Source organism: Protopterus annectens, chromosome 13.part0 (genome assembly GCF_019279795.1).
Source record: "Protopterus annectens isolate FY-2018-M chromosome 13.part0, PAN1.0, whole genome shotgun sequence".
Taxonomy (NCBI): Eukaryota; Metazoa; Chordata; order Ceratodontiformes; family Protopteridae; genus Protopterus; species Protopterus annectens.
This window is the reverse complement of record NC_056747.1, coordinates 590,573,299-590,596,212: the sequence shown is the minus strand read 5'-3', so window position 1 is coordinate 590,596,212 and position 22,914 is coordinate 590,573,299. Positions and strand designations below refer to the sequence as shown.

The following is a 22,914-nucleotide window of genomic DNA, read 5'->3' as shown; positions in this document are numbered from 1 at the left end:
GAAAGGGGATCCTCCATACCTTGGATGTCCATGGAACTAAATCTTTCCGATCTTCGGATCATTTGTTTTTTTTCTTGTGAAGGCAAAAAGGAATTTGTCTAAGGCCATTACCTTTTGTTATACTCGCCATGACAAAACTATTTCGGGCAGAGTCAAGCCCCCCCCCTCTGCTTGGTTATTGGCTTCATCTGTGGCTTTTTGGAAAGGGGTTGAGTTCTAAAAGTGTTCTAGAAGGTGCTGCTTGATCTCTGTACATACTTTTACAAAGCAGTATGAGTTTTGATTCCTTCTGTATGTCTGGGCATTCTCCAGGTGCTTCTGGTCTTTTCTCCTTCCACCTCCCAAATGTAGTTGGCTTTTAGCCCTGTAGTAATCTTACCCTTCAAACATCTGTTGTGTTCACTGCTGCAGTAGGCATTCCTTCCCTCCGTCCCCCTTGCTTTTTGAGGTGTATTTTGTTAGGGTGTGGACATTATTTATTTATTTATTTATTTATTTATTTATTTTTTATTTTTGCTCCTAGCATGCAGGACTCCACTATCCTCTCTGCTGGAAGGAAAGCTCTGAAAGGCTTCCTTTTTAGACTTGTATTTTAGTAGGCTCAGCTTGAGCTGCCTGACCGTTTGGGTGCATATAAGGTGCTCTGAATAGCAGTCAGTCTTATCTTTGACAGTATATAACCCATATAGCTAAGGCTTCTGCAGCAATGATCATTTGAACATCTAGTGTTGTGGTAAGTTTTACTTGCACAACTGTACTTTTTACAGCACTTCATCTGACTACATATGAATTTCTCACTAATTTGTGTAATGGGCATCTCCTCACCAAAATATTCATTTTTTATGCTGATTTTAGTGATCCAGTAGTCTGCCAGTCAGTCCAGAGAATTAGATCTTTGCTGTTATTGGTTTGGTTCCTATAGTCCAGAGGTTGGGCTAGGCTTTTGTCTCTTGTGCTGCAAGCCTAGTGACTGCTTATGAAGTTTTGAACCAATGTTTGTGCGTATAGTTCAAAACAATTTGATTGCTCTTTAAATTTTTTTTTTTTTTTTTTTTTTTTTTACATGAACAGCTTGATTGCCTACTCTGCATTAAATAAGGATGGCCATATTCACGCACAAATGTATCATTGTTCACAACGTTATCTGACATGTCAGTTTATACTGTCAAAATCTCACTGTACCTCCTGGGTGCAGTTTTTTGATTTTAGAAATGCATTTTGCTATATTGACTTAATTGTACATCTCAAGTGTTCACTGAGCTTGTCATCGGTGCATCTCTAACTCTGCCTGAGAACGATAGCACCATAATCATTTATTTATTTTTTTCTCCAAATTTTCTTTTCATTTTTCTTACCTTCTTGAGACCTGTCTGAGTATGTGATATTTTATTTTTGGCAGCCATCCCCTGCTTATAGTATTCCTTTTATGTATGACCCGTGGCTCGAGGTGATTGTCACTATTGAAGCGACACCCCGACCCCCCATGCTTCTAGGCCATTTTACGGCTGTGATTTTCAAAAATGACCACACGCCACAGATAATAAAGGTGTTTAAGTTGGTATGTCCTCAAACAATAGTAGCTCGCTCGTATGCTACACCTAAGTTTCTTCTCCTCTCACGCTGAGCAGGGATTGTGTATGTAACCCCTTTTTGTTTTTACTTCTGCTTTCACCTGCAACAGTAAACCCCTCTCATTCTCATTTTCTCTGTTTCTGTTACTTTTATTGTTTTCAGCATATGGAGAATTGCATGCCTGCTTTCTTCTCCCTGTTAATCCTGCCATTTTACTTTTGTGAATGTCCCTTGTGTGAAATGAGTTTCGGTGATGTTCTTTTAATAGAATCGCACAAATGAAGCAAAACTGTCTGTTGCTGTATAATGAGCGGTGAATGGACTGTTTCCAGCAGTGGTCCAGAACAAATCAAAAACGAACAATCCAGTAGAGCAGAGCCGCTAAATGTAGCGTGGTAAAAAGGGGAATTAAATGAAGTGGGGGTACTTTAAAACAGAAAAAAGAAATAAAAGGACATTTTTGATATGCAAATTATGTATATGGAAGTAAAAATCTGTGTTGTAGGAAGCAAAAAAATCCCCTTAAAGACAACCTAAAGGTATAGTATAAATACTGTAAACCTTGTTATGCATTCAGGAAAAATGGGCAAAATAGTTTATTTGGGCAACCTAACAATGTCTGATAACTTTTACCCATCCCCTGTTTGGGTGGATAAAGATAGAACTGAGACTTGGATGAACCATCGTAAGTAATTGTTTGGGAGTGCAGATCATAAAAAAAGTAACTTCTGTTTTGTTGTGCATTTTGTATTGGGTACTACAGTTTCACAGCCACGGTGGTATAGCGGTAGCGTTGTTGCCTCACAGCAAGAGGTTCTCCTGTTCGATTCAGGGTTGGAGTGCCTTCTGTGTGGAGTCTGCATGTCCTCCCCATGGTCGAGTGGCCTCCGAAAGACATGCGTGAATGAGCGTGCCTTCGCTGAAGGTTGGGCGTCGGGCTGGCAACTCGGCACCATAAAAATCTATTGCTAATCATTAGCGGACAGGAGTTCCGCTGTGGCGACCCGTAACCGGGAAAAAGACAAACAGTATATATACAGTATCATTCAGGGATAATTGATTCTGTAAGTAATTGGGAACTTTAAGTGGGACTTAGGTTTTCAGTTCATTGAGTAAAACTGATAAAATCCAGTTGCTGTCTTTTAACAATGCACTGAAATGTCTTTGGTTCAGAACTAAAGTGCTGACAAACCTTTTTCCCTGACCTCTTGTTTAATTTTGTTAGTATCCGTTCAGTATAGGTTTAAAAATGTTATCTTGAGCATGTACGTAATCCTCCTAGAAAAGGAGTGCACATAGCTAATGTTGAATAAGTGGGCAGAGCTGAGTACATTATTTATGAATTTAAGGCCTTTGTTATGTAGTACTGCTGTACTATCAACAGGAGGACGGCAGTATTTATCATTTTTAATGTGTAGTTTTTAAAGTTGTTGTAATGTTCAGAAGTAAACTTTTCCAGGGTTATAAATTTTTACTTGACAAAAAGCTAAAGTTTATCCTGTGTCCCTGTGTTTATCCTTTGCTGTGCATTGAGGGAATTGTGTACAGTACTGTATGCTGTGTTGCTTGAACTGGACAGCTGGATATTTTTTAAATGGATAATTAGCAAGTTGAAGTGTTGCATTTCAGTTTTCCCATTCACTAACACTTGTGATGTGCATTACTGCATTTATCTGTAAATTACGGTAATTTCTGTTCACAGTGTTACGTCAGAGTGCTGATCCCCCCTTTTTTTTGTTTGGCTAGTAAGTGACTAATGATACTGACAGATGCTTGTATGTTCTTCCTTACTTCTGTCAGGTTTGTATCTGCACAGGGTCCACTATCTCCAAACATATATTTTTTTTTTTTTTTTTTTTCAAATCTACTTCAGTGTTTCTCACCCATTATTTTGTCTACCTTGTGTGTGTCGTTTCTTCTGGACATTCAGTTTCTGGGTACAATTAATATTTGCACTTGGGCAACAAATTGGTAATATTCTGTTCCTTATGTAATATTTATTCTGCCCAATTTCTGGGCGCAGTTAATGTTTGCAGTCAGGGAACAGAGTGGTATTCTGTTCCTTTTATTTACTCATATAGTGACGTCTAAAGACATGCAGGTAGGTGCGTGCGTGAATGGGTTTGCCTTCTTTGAAGTTTGGGTGTCGAGCTGGCAAACTCGGCACCGTAAAAATCCACTGCCAATCATTAGCAGACCAGAGTCCCACTGTGGCAACCCCTAACCGGGAAAAGCAAAAGAAGACTTTCTGACATGCCACTGATGTCTTAATACATGTATACACCAATACATAGCAAAAAGCTTCTGTCAGGATAAAGCATGTACAAATGCTTTGCTAAATGGAATTTCCTGTTTAATTCACAATAACCTGTACAGTTCCTTAAGTCCAGGGAAAGGGAGTACAGAAAATGGAGGACAGGCCAGGCATACAACCGAATATGTTGTATTGATTCTGATCATCATAAGGTGCATTGCTGTATTATATTTTTTCCTGACACTTTTACTGCATTTACTGTATTGCTCCGCTGAACAGAATCTAGTTGAGTTACAAAGCCATTGTACAGGTTTTGTGTTGCATTAAAAGTAAAATCCTTATCTTGCATTGCTCATTTTTCCAGTATGGTTAATTTTAAGCTCCGGTAAACAGCCATATCATTTCTTAATTATGTATGCTTTATTTTTTTTCTGCAGCGCAAACCATTTGAAGGAAGAAAACGAGGCAAAGCAATGGCATCTGTGTTTCATAGTGTTACTGCAACAGTAGGTTGGAGGAACCATGACATTCTTGAAGATTTTGATGAAAATGATAGTCCAAAGCCAGATAAATTCCGGAAACTTCCATCCAATTCACTAAATACTTTCCGTATGTCCTTAAGGAAGAGACTACCGCTAAAAGCTGTGGAGATAAACATTGATGAGAATCCGAGCTGGGAGAGTCTGGAACTGAAGAAAAAAGAAGGTGCTGTCCAGACTGTTAGTAGGACTGCTAAAAATGCATTTGGAACAGTGTCACAGGTAAAAGCATTACATTGGGATCATAATACTAAAGGTGAGTGGGGCAGGTGTAAAAAGTCAGCAAATGGATGAGGCAAGTCCAGGGAAAGGGAGTACAGAAAATGGAGGACAGGCCAGGCATACAACCGAATATGTTGTATTGTCTATTCTCTTGCCATTTGAAAGAAGTTAATAGGCAGAATGTATGCTATATTCAAACTTCTGTTATCTTCATTTGCAGACTGCTAATGGTAAAAAAAAAATTCCCATTTTATAAGTTTAGTGAACTTTTTTTGGGTTTTACTCCTTTTGTTTTTTTTCCCCCAGTGTATACATATTTGTGAAAGTTTTTGGTGTCATTTTGTTCATTTGTATAAATATGGCATACGTGTTCTCTGTTATTGAAGACATCAGTGGGGTAATTTCTAAATATGACACCAAACCCATTTTGAAGAGAGATCCAGTGGAGAGCACAGGAAATATTTGATACTTGCTTGAGACAATAAAGTGGAAAACATGTCTTTTAAAATAGACATGCTTTTGCAATGTTAACAGCTAGTAACTTGCAAATGACTTTGCTTTCTCTCTTGGCAAAACACAAAGACCAACCATGGAAATAGTTTTAGTATGATCTTGCTCATAAGGGAAGCTGTTTTAAAAGAAGAATTCCATTTTGTATAATGAAATGACCAGGTTTCTACTAAATTTGTTCAAGTGTTTAGTCTGATTATTTGGTTTGTATAAAATTATTGCTAAATAAGCATTGGTTTGTTAATCTGGATTGATTTTTTTCTTGCCAAATAGGGAAATTACTTGGCTGCAGTATTTTGATGATGGATAACCTTTTTAGGACTGCAGAAATGCTGATAAATGTGTAAGAGATGGGTGTGCTAAAATGGAGGCCATAGAAACTGGCAGTGCTCTGTTGGATGCGTTTCAGAAAAGGAGTCATCCACAGAAGTTCATTAGTCCTTTACAATCTGCTCAAGTTGTGAGGATATCTTTGCATTGCTGTCTTTTCGTATATGGTACATTGTTTTAAGAGCTTGAGCTATGCAAGCGTAAGTGTTGTGAATGGCTTTGAGAAAAGACCACGACGTCTCGGCCTGCCGTTTTTGTGCTAGATTCAACAAACACACTATTAAGCGTCGGGCGGAGTTCGCCCACCACTATTTTGGTAAAAAATTTAATTACATTATGTCGTCGGATACTCAGACTCCAGTTTTGAGTAAAAGACGCAAAGATAAGGACCGACATACGAGGTCCGTGACTTCTACCGACAGCACGCTAAAGCCGACTACCGGTGCTCCGGTTCTCAGTGAGGCGCCTACGCAGCCCCTGAGTACCGATGACGCTTCATTACCAGTGTCTTCTGTGCCCGAGGTCGCATGCTCCTCGGCCCCCATTCCGACTACAGATACCGACGCCACTCTTGGCGGGGAAACTCCGAGTTTAGACGGGCCTGCCACTTCTCAAGGTGACTTCAGGCCTTCCTCCTTTTCCATTAAGGCCTTCACAAAATCTAAAGCAGCCATGAAAACTAAAACACAAGGACCACAGACCCCCCTCTCAAGGCCCCATGCCTAAAAAACAGATGCTCAAAATGGCTGAGGATTTCATTACTCTTATGAGGGGTTCTCAACCCCCCTCGGACAAAAGGCCCAGATTGGAGGAAGACTACCCTTCCTCAGATCAAGCCTCTGTTACCTCAGAACATTCTGAGCACCAGGAATATTCTTATTACCCTTTTGAAGATTCTGATGCTGAGGAGTCCATTCCCTTGGTCTCCCCCCCTGAGGACTATTCTTTTGGGGAAACCCTACATACCTTGAGGGAACACTTTCACTGGGAAGGCCAAGATTACTCAGATTCCAAGAAAAGGCTCAGGGATTTTCTCTTGCTTCCCCAGCACAGGCCTCTGGCTATCCCTCCTGTCTTAGATATATTAGATGATGTGTACACAGAAGCCAGCCTCAACCCAGATTCTTTACCTCCAGCTCCTGTTAAACCTGACAGGTATTACCGGGTTCCTGATTCACACCAGTTCCTATACAAAAGCCATGCTGCTGACCCAGAAACTATTTCACAGGGTCCCAAGGGTATTAAGGCCTCTACTGCTAAAAACCCATTACCTTCAGAGAGAGATTCCAGAGCTTTAGAAAGGTGGGGGAAAAAGGTGTACACCTCGGCCACTTTAACCATGAGGGCATTAAACTGTCAGTTCCATATGTTAAAGTATCAACAGTTTTTATCTCAGTTGAAAAGCAAAATAACACGACCTGCGCAACCAGATTTAAAGGAGTTGCAGGATTTGTTGCATAGTGCAGAGCAAGTGGGTAAACATACCTTGCAGTGTGGTTTTGATGCTTTAGAGGCCTCCTGTAGAGCTGCTGTTACAGGGTCCGTCATACCTAGACATACTTGGCTCAAAGAGCAAACCTTACCAGATCATGTCAAAGCTAAATTACTAGATGCACCTCTTCAAAAAGATGTATTGTTTAGTGTTAAAGCTGAGGAGGTACTAAAGAAAATGGAGGAAAAGGCAAGAGCAATGCAAACAGTGAAAGATTTCCTACAGGTACAACCTCCACGTTTCAGCAGAAACTGGCCTTCAAAAAATTGGTCCTATCCAGCCAAAGACGGACCTCAGAGGCAGATACAGGCACCCGAGGGGTAGAGGGCAATCTCAAGGATCATTCAGAGCCAGACAATGGCAAGCACCTACCCCAAGAGGTGGAGAAGATGGATCACAGTCATTCAGAAAGCAGACACAATGACTTTCCCCTTTGCATGCCAAGCAAAGCTTTAATGGCAGCACCTTTAGGCGGAAAACTGGCATTATTTTCAAAAAATTGGCATATTGTCACAAAAGACAAATGGATCCTGGACATTATAGACGGAGGCTACAGATTCCACTTTCACACCCTTCCAAAAATGAGAGGCATGCCAAACCTGCCACAAAATCAAAGGGCAGAGGCACAAAAACAAATTTCAGCTCTCATGGACATGAAAGCTATTCAAGAGGTTACCTGCAAAAGAACAAGGTCAAGGTTTTTATTCCAGACTATTCCTGGTACCAAGGAAGGACAAAGATTGGAGACCTATTTTAGACCTATCCATCCTAAACACATATTTACTCATACCAAAATTCAAGACGCTCACATTACAGCAGCTTCTTCCCATGCTGGGCAAGGAGTCTTGGCTGGTAACATTGGACCTCAAGGAGGCATACCTGCATGTCCCTATCAGACAAGATTGCAGAAGATACCTCAGATTTTTTGCAGGTTCGACCCATTATCAATTCTCTGCATTGCCCTTTGGCTTATCTACTGCGCCCAGAGTGTTTACGAAATGCCTGGCATCAGTAATTGCCTTCTGCAGTCTTTAAGGGATACAAATATACCCATATCTGGACGACTGCCTGATCCAAGCGGACAGCAAGCACATACTTCTGAAACACCTGGCGTTTGTAATAAAACTGTTGAACTTTCTGGGATACACAGTCAACAAAAAGAAATCCAAATTAATACCCTCTCAAACAATAATTTTCCTGGGTGCCAGCTTGAATACAAACACCCAGATGGCCTACCTCATGCCAGAGAAGCAAGGGCAACTATCTCAATACTTCAGCAAAATGGCAACCTTCACCAGGCTGACTGCAAGGAAAGTCCTGCAGGCTCTGGGATTCATGGCATCTTGCATCCTGCTGATCCCATGTGCAAAGCTGCATATGAGGAAACTTCAATGGTACCTAAAAAACTTATGGTCTCAACACAGCCACAGTTTGGAAACAATTATACCACTCATTCCATGTCTTCAAAAGGAATTTCTGTGGTGGGCTCAAGCATGCCAAAGAAACGTAGGTCTCCCCCTCTGCATAGCTCAAGCAAATCAAATCATCACAACAGACGCCTCGGACTACACCTGGGGGGGCGCACATGACAGATCAGTGCATTCAGGGAAAACGGTCCCAAAAAGAGAAGCACCTACACATCAATCAAAAGGAAATGCTAGCAGTGCAAAATGCTATTATGGCCTTCAAAGACCTACTGCATCCAGGCCAGCTATTGATAAGGACAGACAACACCACAGTGATGTGGTACATAAACAAACAGGGAGGAACTCATTCATACCCCCTGTGCAGACTAGCCATGTCCCTTTGGAACACTGCTCTGGAATTGCAAATCCAATTTCAAGCACAATTCCTGCCAGGGAAGGAAAACACACTGGCAGACAGCCTAAGAAGAAATATAACCGATCCACACGAATGGAAGTTGCATCCTCAAGTTTTCGCAAAGATAACTCGGGCATGGGGACAGCCAGACATAGATCTCTTTGCTACCCACAGAAATTACCAACTGAAAAAATTTTGCTCAAGGACCTATCATCCACAGGCCTGGAAAGTGGACGCACTTTCTTTCAATTGGACAACATTGACAGTCTATGCCTTTCCACCTCTTCCTCTGCTGCCCAAAGTTCTATTAAAAGCCAGAGCAGAGAGGCCAAACATGATTCTCATTGCTCCAGACTGGCCAAGACAACACTGGTATCCACTCCTGAAGAGCCTGACTCATTCCCCGCCATGGATCCTGCCTCTAGTTCCTCTTCTGTTGTCCCAGCACAACTTCAAAACTCTTCACAGCCAGCTCAAAACCCTAAATCTAGCCGGATGGAGAATCCCTTGATTTCCCAACAGACCCTCCTCTCCAAGGAGGTGCAGGATGTCATCTTGGAGGCCAGAAGACCTTCTACTAGAAAAGCCTACTCCGCCAAATGGAAACGGTTTTGTGCCTGGAATCAGAAAAAGGGCCAGAATCCTTGGGTAATAAATTTACCTCAAATATTACAGTACCTAGCTGAGATGTTACAGTGGACTTTCCTTCTCCTCCATCAAGATCCATGCTTCAGCCATTTCTGCACAATACAACACAGATCCTCCTTTATTCTCTCATCCTCTCTTAAGACAGTTCCTCCAGAGGGGCTAAGAATATAAAACCCCCAAGGAAACCACCAGTACCTGCTTGGGACCTCGACTTCATTTTGGAAAAACTGACCCTGCCCCCATTTGAGCCAGCTGCTTCAACAGAACTGCAATGTTTGTCATGGAAAACAGCCTTCCTTCTGGCTATCACCTCAGCACGCAGGGTTTCGGAACTACAGGCCCTCATGGCTGTGCAACCTTTCATCATTTTCCATCAGGACAGAGTTTCCTTATGAACCAACCCTTCCTTTATGCCAAAGGTAGTATCCAGTGTAGCCTTGAATCAGACTATCCACTTACCTACCTTTTACCCTAACCCACAAAACAAAGGTGAAAGACTACTACATTTCTTGGACATTCACTGACAACTTCGTTATTTGGACAGGACAAAGCCATTCAGAAAATCCGAGCAACTCTTTGTGTCCTATGCTACAGGTGCTCAAGGAAAGGCTATCTCCAAACAGACCATCTCAAAATGGATAGCCCACTGCATACGCTTTTGTTACTCATTTCATGGAAAAACTGTGCCTTCAAGCATCAGATCCCACTCCACAAGGGCCACAGCTACCTCTGCAGCTTTCCTCAGGGGGGTTCCTACCAAGGACATTTTGGAAGCAGCCACTTGGAGTTCTGTGCACACTTTCTCCAAGCACCATCACCTTCCACTTTACTCTAAATCTAGAGCGGGCTTTGCCACATCAGTCTTGCAGGGCATCCTTGCTCCTCCTAGTTCCACTTAGTGCCTGCCACCCCTTTTTAGCTTTGGGATTCTACCCATCTGTTATGACTGCAGCTGTATGCACGATGAACATAGTACAGTTTTGTACCTACCATAAATGTAGATGTTAGAGTGCTAATACAACTGCAGTCCAGGTTTCCCTCCCTCCATCCCCTCTTGGGACAGGCCTGATGACAAACACCTTCTCATTCAACCTGACTGGGGTATTCTTTTATGGTGTATTTGCTTGCAAACTACTGTTTTTTGATTATTCTATATTGCATTATTACATAAGTTTATGTTTTGCCTTCCTTCTGGGGGCACCTGACATTTGAGGCAAGAAAAACCTGAAGAAGATGGCGTCGGCTGGTTCTTTTATACCCCTGCCGCACTGACGTCAGGGAAGAAGCGACGACAACTGATGCCGGACCTAGACTTTGGAATTCGGCCGACCGAGGACCCGCCTGACAGCAGGATAACCCATCTGTTATGACTGCAGCTGTATTAGCACTCGAACATCTACATTTATGGTAGGTACAAAACTGTACTTTTCTCTTTGAGTCTTCAAATTGTCTTCTGCTCTCTTGCACGTGCCCAAACCACCATACATGTTCGGTTTAATCTCTGCTCTGTCGTTTCTTTGTCGGTCTCACAGTATACATCCCACCACCTTTCTGTCACACTACAACTCTATCACCTGTAGCTTCCTTGGTTGCCCAGGTGTCTACCATACAAAAGTATTGATCGCACCACTGTTTTGTAAAACTTGCTTTTCAGATTCTTTGGCATACTTCTGTCAGGGTCTGTTTAATCTTCGAACAGCATGTTCATCGAATGGCTGTTCATTGAACACTAATCACGGACCTTACTTTAATCAAATGGCCATACCATTGTAATGATTTACATCGAATGATGATAGCTGCCCAACATAAATGCAGCATAAGGAAGTATTTACCAGTAATTTGGATGTACGGAAACCTGCCCTTTCCCCACTGTAATATGATCTCTGAGTTGGTATATATAATTACAGGGGGGCACAGCCCCCCCCCCACACGAGGGAGAGTAGGTGATTAGGCACTCATTATGTGGGGGTGTATCCCCCCCCCCAACACACCCTCTGCTAATTATAGATACCAACTCCGTGACTGCACTACAGTGGGGAAAGGGCAGGCTTCCTTATAGTTAAGTTACTGGTAAGCAAGTACTACCGTTTACAATTTTTCTCAAATTTGTATAAATGACAACCATATGTCTGTTCTTAGTAAAGGTTTCTCTTTTGTACCTAGTATTTCTTTGGATATTGCCAGGGTTCTTACTAATTTAAAGCTTTTTTACTAGGCAGCTGAATTTAAGAATGTTTTTTCATGACAAAGATGAACTTTTTAATGACAGGAAAATACTGAAAAGAAAAGGCACTTTTTTATGAATAATTTTGTTGCACTGTTTGATACTACATGTAAGAAAGGGCTACGTGATATTTTTCACAATGTTACAAAGTGTAGTGACAATTTAACATGTAACGAAAAGGACGCGTTTAAGCAATTATGTAATGACCACTATGTTAGAGCTATGAAACCGGACAAGGGCAGGGGGGGTTGTTCTGATGGACCGCAATGACTATGTATTTAAAATAGGAGTTATTGAATGATGAGCTCTACCTATGAAAGAGTTTCGAAAAATGAATTGTGTAGTGCATATGCTAAAATTGATTTAGATGCTATGATTTTTTTTAACTCAAGAGTATTAGATTCAGTTGAATACCTTAGTTGTCTAGTCCTCTGTGACAGCCTACATCTTTGGGATTCCGAAAATCCACCAGGATTTACAAGACCCACCATTTAGACATATTGTGGCAGCAACAGGCTCTAAAACGGAACCTATGGCTGCATGCATTGATTTTTGGTGCAAACCATTACTAAGCAAGTATGTTCATACACTAAAAGACTCATGGCACTACCTACAGATTTTGAGGGATATTGTAATTCCAGATTTTTTATTTGTCACTATTGACGTAATGAACTTATTTACAGTTATCCCACACAATGAAGGTTTGAAATAATTTCAGGAAACAACTTGGACAATGTCAAAAGACAATTAGTGGAATTAATGGACTTGGTATCGAATAACAATTTTTTAGGTTTTGAGGGAGAACTTTTTCACCAAATATCAGGGGTAGCCATGGGGGCTAAATGTGTACCTATTTATGCCAATTTGGTGCTAACCCAATGGGAAGGCGAATGTGTTTCCATCAAGTTATTATAGTAAAATTATAACCAGGCTAAGATTTTTGGATGATGTATTGATTTTTCGGAAAGATACCAAGGAAGAACTAGCATCTTTTATCACTTATCTTGACTCTAGTACTTCATTTTTAAGGTTTACATACAAGGTAGCTGTAGAGAGTATAGATTACCTTGATATAAGACTGGTACCAACAAGAAATTACAATCAATTATTTTTAGGAAGGGAACATATTGTAATTCCTTTCTCCACTACAACAGTTGCCATCCTGTGCATCAAAAGAAAAGAGTAGAGAAAAGACAACTGGTACGAATTAAGATTAACGAGCAATTACACTGTTTTTGAGAATGAGATGCACACATTAATTGGCATGTTTAGAGAGAGAGGATACCTGTTTAAAATGTTGATTAAAACTAGGAAATGTTCTTCGTGTTTCACTGTTGCAGTCATTACATTTGGGTAATCTGCTGGCAGGTTGCCTTCAGTTGGCCTGAATATCAAAGTCTTGGGTTCTGCGTCGGTTGCTGTCTCCTCTTCCATGACGTCAGGTCATCAGGGGTATAAAACATGCATCAGACGCCATTTTATTCAATCTTTCTTGCCGCGCGGTGCCCGAAGCAGAAGCAGTTTGCAAGTGCCGGTCGGCTGACTCCTGAAATTTTCGTATTCGAGTTTCGGAACCGAAGTCTTCAATTAAAGCCAAGTACCCTGTTGGGGAAACTTTTTCTTGCTCCTTACCGATGTCAGTAAAAGTTAACAATTACATTACTTGTGGGAAGCAAATACCTCCTAAGGATTTTTATTTACACTGTATTCCTTGCCTAGGCCCAGATCATAACGTGCCTTGCTGTCTGTTTTGTGGTAGATTTAACCAATGCACTATTAAGCGTCAGTATATTTTTGCTTCAAAATATTTTGGATCCAGATTTAATTACCCTGAAATGTCGTCGGATAGCAATCAGACTACCGGAGTCCACAAAAAACGCAAAGAAAAAGACAGAGACAGACCGTCTAGGCCCAAAACTGACAACAAAACTTCTAAAATAGTCGCTGGTTCTCAGTGAGGTGCTTTCGCAGCCCCTGATACCCGCTACTTTTGAGTCGCAGGCCTCTACCGAGACACATGTGGAGTCTGGTATGCCGCGAGATTCTCTGAGTATTTAACCTGTGAATGTCTCTCCCTCGGATGGGTTTGGAGCCGCTGAGCAGGCACCGGCTTCTGAGGGTGTTTTCAGGACTCAACATTTTTATGTAAAACCAACGCCAGCTACAAAAACAAAATCAACAACCAAGTCTAAAAAAACGCATGAGCCACGTGCTCGGGCCTCTATGCCTAAAAAACAGATTATCAAAATGGCTACCTTGATCAGGGGTGACCCCCCCCCCCCCCCCCCTGCTAAGAGGCCTAGGCAAGACACTGATTATGAATCTTCAGATCAGGTTTCTGTTTCTTCTGATTCCTCTTCTGATCAGGAATTTTCTATACCACCCTATGAGGATTCAGATGCAGAAGAATCCATTCCATCTGCATCTCCTCCTGAGGATTATTCTTAGAAACCTTGCATACTTTAAGGGAACATTTTCATTGGGAGAGTCAAGATTTCTCTGAATCAAAAAAGAGGCTTGGGGATTTCCTTCTTCCTCAGCATAGGCCTTTGGCTATACCTCCTGTATTAGACATTGTTGATGTGTTTTTGGAATCAAGCACGACTCTTGATTCCCTACCTCCGGCTCCTAGTAAGCCAGACAGATATTACAGGGTTCCTGACTCCCAGAAATTTCTATTCAAAAATCCTGCTGCTGATCCTGAAACTATCTCACAGGGTCCCAAGGGTGCAAAGGCCTCTACAGCCAAAAATCCTACCCCCTCTGATAGAGATTCCAGGGCCCTGGATAGATGGGGAAAGAAGGTTTATATGTCTGCAACCTTGGCAATTAGGGCCTTAAACTGCCAGTTTCATATGCTTCAATATCAACAGAATGTTATGGGCCTATTGAATTTAGAAAATGTTGATTTCTGATTGTGTGGAAAATAAAGAATTACAGGAATTATTGCATGCAGCAGAACAGGTTGGAAAGCATACTTCGCAATGTGGTTTTGATTCCTTGGAGGCCTCTTGCAGGGCGGCGGTTACTGGATCTGTGATTAGAAGGCATGCCTGGCTCAAGGAGCAAAATCTTCCTGATCATGTTAAAGCTAAATTGTTGGATCCACCTTTACAGCATGATACTCTGGTAATAAGGCAGAAGAGGTTTTAAAGAAAATGGAAGACAAAGCTAAATCTATGCAAACTATAAAAGATTTCTTAGAAGTGCAGCCACCCAGATTCAGTAGGCACTGGCCTACTAAAAATTTCCTGTGTCCAACAGAGCCTCTCGAGGCAAATCCAGGCGCTCAGAAGGCTCTAGATACCAATCACAGGGTACTTGCAGGTCAAAGCAATGGGGTGCCTCTACCTCCAAAGCTGGAGGAGACAAAGCACAACCCTGCAGTAAGCAGTCTCAATGACTTCCTTCTTCCATCACCAAGCACTTATCTTTTGGCAGACCCCTTGGGGGGAAAATTAGCACTTCATGCTCAAAATTGGCAGTGAATTACCCAGGACAAGTGGGTATTAAACATAGTATCCCAGGGGCACAGATTTAATTTCCGTACTTTGCCAATTTCAAATGGTTGGCCAGATCTGCCACAAAATCTATGGGCAGAGGCTCAGAAACAAGTCCTGTCCCTCATGGATATGGGGGCTATTCAACCAGTACCAGAAAAGGAAAAAGGACAAGGTTTTTATTCAAGGCTGTTCCTGGTACCCAGAAAAGACCATGCCTGCCGTCCAATACTGGATTTATCGATTTTGAACACGTTCTTGGACATTCCAAAATTCAAAATGCTGACTTTACAACAGCTACTGCCCATGCTGGGCAAGAACTCTTGGTTAGTGACTCTAGACTTAAGAGGCATACCTGCATATCCCAATAAGGGAATTGTGCAGAAGATACCGCCGCTTCAAGGCAGGTTTTATGCATTACCAATTCTCTGCACTGCCCTTTGGCTTATCTACTGCGCCCAGGGTCTTTACAAAGTGCCTGGCACCAGTAATTGCATTTTGCAGACAAAGAAGCATACAAATCTATCCTTACTTGGACGACTTGTCTTATTCAAGCAGAAAGCAAGGACATTCTTCAACATCTGGCGTTTGTAAAAAGGCTTCTAACATGCCTAGGGTACACAACAAATGAAAAATCACAACTGGTACCCTCTCAAAAAATTACATTCCTGGGTGCAAGCTTGAATACAACTGCCCAGATGGCTTGCCTTACACCAGACAAACAAAGGCAACTGACTATATACTTCAAACAGATGGCAACAAACACCCAGTTATCTGCAAGACAAATTCTGAAGGCTTTGGGGTTCATGGCATCCTGCATTCTACTAATTCCATATGCAAGACTGCATATGGGGAAACTTCAATGGTACCTAAAAAGTTTATGGAGTCAACATTGTCACAGTCTGGAAACGATACCTCTCATTCCCTGTCTGCAACAGGAGTTTCTTTGGTGGGCAGAGACATGTCACCAAAACAAGGGATTGTCCTTCACTGTACCCCCCTGCCACCCAAACCCTGACTACAGATGCATCAGACTATGCTTGGCGGGACCACTTGGCGGGGAGATGCATTCAAGACAAATGGAGCCCAAACCAAATGCATCTACATATCAACCAGAAAGAAGTGCTAGCTGTTCAGAATGCCCTGACAGCTTTCAAGGACTTACTTCATCCAGGACAACTACTGATAAAGACGGACAACACCACAGTTATGTGATACATAACAAGCAGGGGGTACCCACTCCTATCCCCTTTGCAGACTAGCCATGGCCTTGTGGAACACAGCCTTGACTTGCCAAATACATCTTCAAGCTCAGTTCCTGCCAGGAAAGCAAAATACTTCTGGCAGACGACCTAAGCAGAAATCTAATGGACCCACAGGAATGGAAACTGGATCCACAAATCTTCAGCATGTTAACACGAAAATGGGGGAGCCCAGAAATAGATCTATTTGCATCTCCCCAAAACTATCAGTTGGACAAATTCTGAACAAGAACTCCTCACAAAAAAGCATGGAAAGTGGATGCTCTATCCTTCAGCTGGAAAAGCCCATCAGTCTATGCCTTTCCCCATCTACCTCTACTCTCCAAGGTTCTTACTGAAAGTCAGACAGGAAAAAGCAAAAATGATTGATTGCTCCAGACTGGCCTCGCCAACACTGGTACCCTCTTCCTTGGTACTTGCCTCAAACACCTCACCTTTTTCTCAGCAGAACTATCAAATTCTGCACACTCTGGTCCAAACTCAGAATCTTGCAGCATGGATAATCTACTAATTTCTTCAATCACATCTCTCAGTAAACCTGTGATGGATATCATTTTGGAGGCCAGAAGGCCTAGTACTAGAAAATCTTATGCTGGTAAATGGAAGAGATTCTGTGCTTGGAACCAAGCACAAGGAATAGACACAGCAAAGCCCAATATTCCTCAGATTTTGCAATACTTAACTGAGATGCTTCACAAGGGCCTACCTTTTTCTTCAATAAAAAATCCTTGCATCTGCCATCTCTGCTCATTACAACACAGCCTCCCCTCTTTTCTCATCCCCTGCTAAAACAGTACCTCAGAGGGGCCAAACATGTAAGGCCTCCCAGGAGTGTGTCAACTGCTGCATGGGACCTCAATTTTGTGCTGGAAAAACTCACCCTACCTCCTTTTGAACCAGCAGCTACTGTGGATATAAAATTTCTTTCTTGGAAGACCGACTTTCTTTTGGGTCACTTCAGCTAGAAGGGTTTCAGAATTACAGGCTGTCATGGCAGTGGAGTCTTTCATTAACTTTTACCCGGACAGGGTGGCCTTCAGGACCAATCCTTTTATGCCTAAGGTGGTATCCAGTGTGGCTCTTAGCCAGACCATTCACCTGCCAACTTTTTTCCCAAATCCGCAGAACAAGGGGGGGGTGGATTCTGCATTCATTGGATGTACACAGACAACTAAGATTCTACTTAAACAGGACAAAATCTCTAAGAAAGTCCGAGCAACTACTGGTGGCATTTGCTGCAGGATCAGAGTGGAAGGCTATATCAAAGCAGACCATTTCTAAATGGATAAGCCATTGTATTCATTTCTGCTACTTGCACCATGGTAAACCTGTGCCTAAGGGGATCCAAACCCATTCCACCAGGGCTGCTTCTACTTCAGCAGCCTTTCTCAGAGGGGTTCCTACCAGAGACATTCTAGACGCTGCTACTTGGAGCTCAGTTCATACTTTCACAAAGCATTACCAATTGCCACTCTCTTCTAAATCCAGGGAAGGCTTTGCCACTGCAGTCCTGCAAGGCCTTAATAGCTGCTTCTAATGCTGTTTAATTCCATCCTCTCATCCATAGCTTTGGGATTCTACCCAAATGTAATGACTGCAACAGTGAAACACGAAGAACATAGTACAGTTGTGTACACTTACCATAAATGTAGATGTTCGAGTGTATTCACTGTTGCAGTCCGGGTTACCCACCCGTCATCCCCCTTTCTATACTTTCCTTCACTATGCACAAAGGCCTTTGTGGTGTATTTGCTTTTAGTTGAAGGTATATTTTATGTGTTCTAAACTGCATGTATATATTCATAGTTGTATATATTTTTTTGCTCCCCATTTGGGGGGCACCTGACACCTGGGGCACGAAAAACTGATTGGTGTCTACTGCATGTTTTATACCCCTGACATCATGGAAGAGGAGACCGCAATCGATGCAGGACCCAAGACTTTGTTATTCAGGCCGACTGAGGGCAACCTGCCAGCAGATTACCCAAATGTGATGACTGCAAGAGTGAATACACTCTAACATCTACATTTATGGTAAGTGTACACAACTGTACTTTTCCGGTAGTGCCACTTCGTTACTGATGCTCATTTTTGAAATTTGAAATAAACCCATTAGGATGTCTATTGAAAACAGGAAGACATCAATACGTACAGCCCGGTAACAGTAGCATATACTACCTGACTTGGAGAGCGATTGCTAAAGCTATAGCAAAGGAATTGGCTTTCTTATTCCCTAGAGTTAGGTTTCCAAAAGGAGATGCTTGCTGACTAAGGAACTTCTTACAAGTTGTAATGGAGTTGTGCCACTTTTTTTTTTATTATTATTTTTGTAAATCTAAACATATTTGCACATCAGTATATCTTTCACTAATGGGATGGGTTGATACAGAGGTTTAATAAAATCTATGCTAAGAAAAGACTGCAATGGGGGCACTGAAGTAATTCCATGCCTTATTTTTCATACAAGTGCCTTGAGCATTTAAGGGGTTCAGTCCTTTTTCTGCTGTTATATATGGAAGCTACCTTAGAGGAATTTGGACTTAACAAAGTAGGTTTGGGAAGAGGACAGTACTGCCTTCAAAAGTGCCTTGGAGCACTTTTTTGATATTCGAATGTCAATAGTTATGCCCATTTTTAATTAACACACAGAACAGGCACTTAATTCCCAAAAGCCAGACCACGAGAGTTCAAGCATCTAGATAAGGCATAAGTTCTGATATCCTATGTGGAAAGTAAATTTCTGGTCTAATGACAGGAGCCACAGGTATGAGAGAGAAAAACGGAGATTAACTGCAAAGTTAGCCAACCAGAATGCAAGGAATCTTGAGCAAATTTATCACACAAACCTGTATGAAATGTTGGAAGAAGCCTGAAGTACCATTGGCAGACGTGTCCACATAGGACATATTTTAACAGATTTTTTTGTGCCTGGAATTCGTGAAGGTTTGTCAGTTTATCAGAAAAAGAATTTGACTTGCTGATGTGCAGTAAATCCATCCGTATTGATTAGGAGGATGCCTTGTATGCCAGGCAGGCCTTGTATCCTTTTAGTAAGTTTTACATGTGCATTCAGTTTGGAAGGGAGGGTTTGTATCCCTGGGATGTCTGACAGAGCGGAAGTTGAAGAGGACCACACTGTGTTTCAGCTGCCTGCCCATGTATTGCAGTCTACTAAATGGTTCAGCCTTTTGTAATTTGGCATTTCAGCCATGCAAGTAATTGGTGTGCGTGTGTGTGCACGCACATTTGTGTGTGTGTGTGTGTGTGTGTGTGTGTGTGTGTGTGTGTGTGTGTGTTGCAGTCTACTAAATGGCTCAGCCTTTTGTAATTTGGCATTTCAACCATGCCAAGTAATTGGTGTGCGTGTGTGTGCACGCGCATTTGTGTGTCTGTGTGTGTGTGTTTGTGAATTTTCTTCTTCTGGACTACATGGGTGGCCAGTGTGTTAATGTCCAGTCTTTGAATTGTGTCATGCAGCAAGTTTGTGCCTTCGTGTACAGTTATGACTTTTTTTTTTGAGGTTAGTTGCAAATTTAGCTTAGTTCTTCATACTACTGGCAGATCTTTTTCCAGCATTGCAAGCTGCTAGAAAAATATACTGGCTGCCAGTGACAAAAAGGATACCTTTTTGCCGAGTACTCTTTATTTTTTTTAAAACAAGGTTACTGTCCCCCTAAAAAAATAAAACATCCTATTTAGCAGATCTTCTATAATTTGAGAAGCTCACATCGAAACTCTTTATCCCTCGCCTGCCCCTTTTTAAAAACGCTAAAGAAGAAAACGCTTTTTCCAGACTAGGACATGCAACTTCGAATCGCATGCCTACCAAAATCAAGACAAAAATCCAGAGTTTCTAAAGGAGCACCTCTCTACAGAAATGGCTTGCAACTTCTGTACAGACAATACTTAACTGCCTAAAATATTTGCTTTGATTACCTTACAGGGCAAACCAAATAACTGAGTACCAACTGATTTGTTACTTGAATTTATGTACTACTGCTGCATTGACTTTTAATGTTTGCAGTTTGTACTGATGTTTTACTACTATGTTTTAAAGTGTTGTAAGCAATTCAAATCCAACTATATTTGCAAAAACATTTTTACACTGTATTCCTGTTGCATATTGTATTGTGGAGAGCATGAGTTGTGACTAAAAATAGTCAATAGACTAGTTCACCTACCCTGTCGTCAAATAATAAATACATTTTTCATATAAATCTCCATATGTAGTAGTTTGGTATTATGGCTGCATAATTTAAGCAACTAATGTCCCTGTATATAAACCTATGGAGGCGCCATCCTCTTCAGTGTATGTTTCCTTGTTCTGTAGTAGCAGTCACAAAGCATAACATGTCTTTATTGGTTAGTTAGAAGTTTAATTAATGTTCTGGGAGGTTTAAACTTGAATTTCTCTAAATTGTGATCTGTACTGCTCTCTAAAGACCATAGATTCTTCTCATTAACCTTTAAACCATGGGTCGTAAAGTGGCAATTTGTCAAAGTCCACTGATCTTTCTAGGCTGTGTGTATCCTGATTCTCTAAAAGCCTGTCTGATCACTTAGCCATTTCGTAATGCCTCCATTACCACATCTATGATGGATTTAATACTAAATGGCCTACAGATAGGATTTAGTATGTAACTTCTGCCTTATAATACTGTAATGGAATGCTCCCAGTCAAGTCAGCTACTGTTAAAAATGTTAATTAGGCAGGCATCTGTTTGTGTAATTTTCTGATATCCTGTTGCTTGTGTCATCTGAAACATTGGCTCCAATGATATTGTTTACTTGCATTTTTGTTTATAATCTTCCCTAGTGGTGTTGTAAATGGCACTGTTTGCATCTATCTTCTGTTTTCCTTTTGCTCGTGAATGATATTGTTGTAAATATTTTTGTTTAGTATGCGGTGGTGGTGCTGGGGTAGCGTTGTCTGCTCGCAGTAAGACGCTGTCCGGTTAGATTCTCAGCTAGAACGTCTTCTGTGTGGAGACATGCGTGAATGGGCGTACCTTCGTTGAAGGTTGTGCGTCAGAGCTGGTAACTCTGCACGTAAAAATCAACTACCAATCATTAGCGGACCGAAGTTCCGCTGTGGCGACCCCTAACCGGGAAAAGCCGAAAGACTCAACAACCCACAAAGTAAGGTGACCTGGAAGACTTCTGGCTTCAGGATTAGATTTGACATTGTTTGTGTTTGGACCTCTGTATACAAAACTTTTTCAGGTATTCAACTTTGGCAGTGAAGTTTAGTAAACACTGCTATTTAGAATGTGCCATTTCTTTCCTTACACTAGTTTCACTGTAGTCATAGACTCCAGACTGATTTTTTTTATTTTATTTCTGGTGAGAATTTATCCCTTTTTTTTGTCTCTCTCTTCTCATTTGTTTAAATCTGTCTCTGGTTTTTAAGTTTTGTGACTTTTTTTTTTTTAAAGGGCTTTAAAGCCATTTGTTGAGATGTCCTAATCTGATAAGTGCCCCTACATCGAACAAATTCTACTTGCAGAAAGCGACTTGAGTGCCGTGGTTGTCCTTCTCCTTAATTACACAAACATGATTTTTCTGCAGGGATTCAATGATGCCATACCTAGGCACTGACAAATTATTCTGTTCTAGGTATGCAGCTGCCTTGTAGGTGGAGCCTTCTGCTTCATGCCGTGTATGTTTTCTTTAAAACAAAAACTCTTCAGAAGGAAAAGAAAAAAGAGGGGACATGAAAGCAGCACAGGAAGCTGTATTCTTCTTATGCTTTGTAGAGTTAACTGTTTTTCTCTTTCCTGCTGCTACTGTGTGTTAAGTGGGAATAAACTAAATAAGTGCAAAGTGCTTTCCATTGTTTAATGTGAGAAGGCATTATGAAAGCTGGAAAAATTATATGAAAATCTAAAGCAATCTACTAATGCGGCCAAGAAGATAAACGCTAGAAATCATGCCTTCACTTGCAGCTTGAGCTAGGACAAACTTTAACATGCAGATTAGCTGCTCCAAGATATAGAAACAGATGAGCTAATTGTACAGTGAAGTGCGCTCAAGGAGAGAAAAGGGTTGAACTTAGCGACACTGACAAACGTTACCTGTATCAATTTTAATATAATTGACCACATTGGCAGTACTGAATTAAATTGCATATATTGCATTTCTTTACCATAATAACAAAATCACTTTCTGTTACAGAAAGTACAGAAGAGGTGCCAGTCCTCTAATAAACACTTAATGACTACTCCTACTAAGGGTAGAGCACCTAGAAGGCATAGCGGCATGACTGCAGCGAAGAAAAGCATTCCGGCTTGTACACCGCAAAAGACTGATGGTAGTGTATCTGCTACTACCACTCCCATAGCAAACTCTAAGCAAACTCCAGCATCAAGCAAAAGGCGTAGTCACTGGTCTGGAACTCGAAACAAACATTTAGATTCTGACCAGAAGCAGCGGAAGAGTCTGTCCGCCTGGGTTGGTAATGGTACATCATCAGTGAGGAGATCTGTTCGAGCAACTGCACTCAGGAGCCCATATGCATCACCTGCTCCACTTAAAGGAAGG

At 41.5% G+C, this 22,914-nt stretch overlaps 1 protein-coding gene across 1 annotated transcript in view; it reads left to right on the top strand.

Annotated features, from left to right (window-relative positions):
- PIMREG (PICALM interacting mitotic regulator) overlaps window positions 1-22,914 on the top strand; it is a 329,894-nt gene that overhangs the window by 81,082 nt on the left and 225,898 nt on the right. Inside the window, exons 2-3 of the mRNA XM_044054255.1 lie at window positions 4,264-4,587; window positions 22,549-22,913. Coding sequence (XP_043910190.1) covers window positions 4,264-4,587; window positions 22,549-22,913 — 689 coding nt within the window. The remainder of the gene's footprint in view (window positions 1-4,263; window positions 4,588-22,548; window position 22,914) is intronic.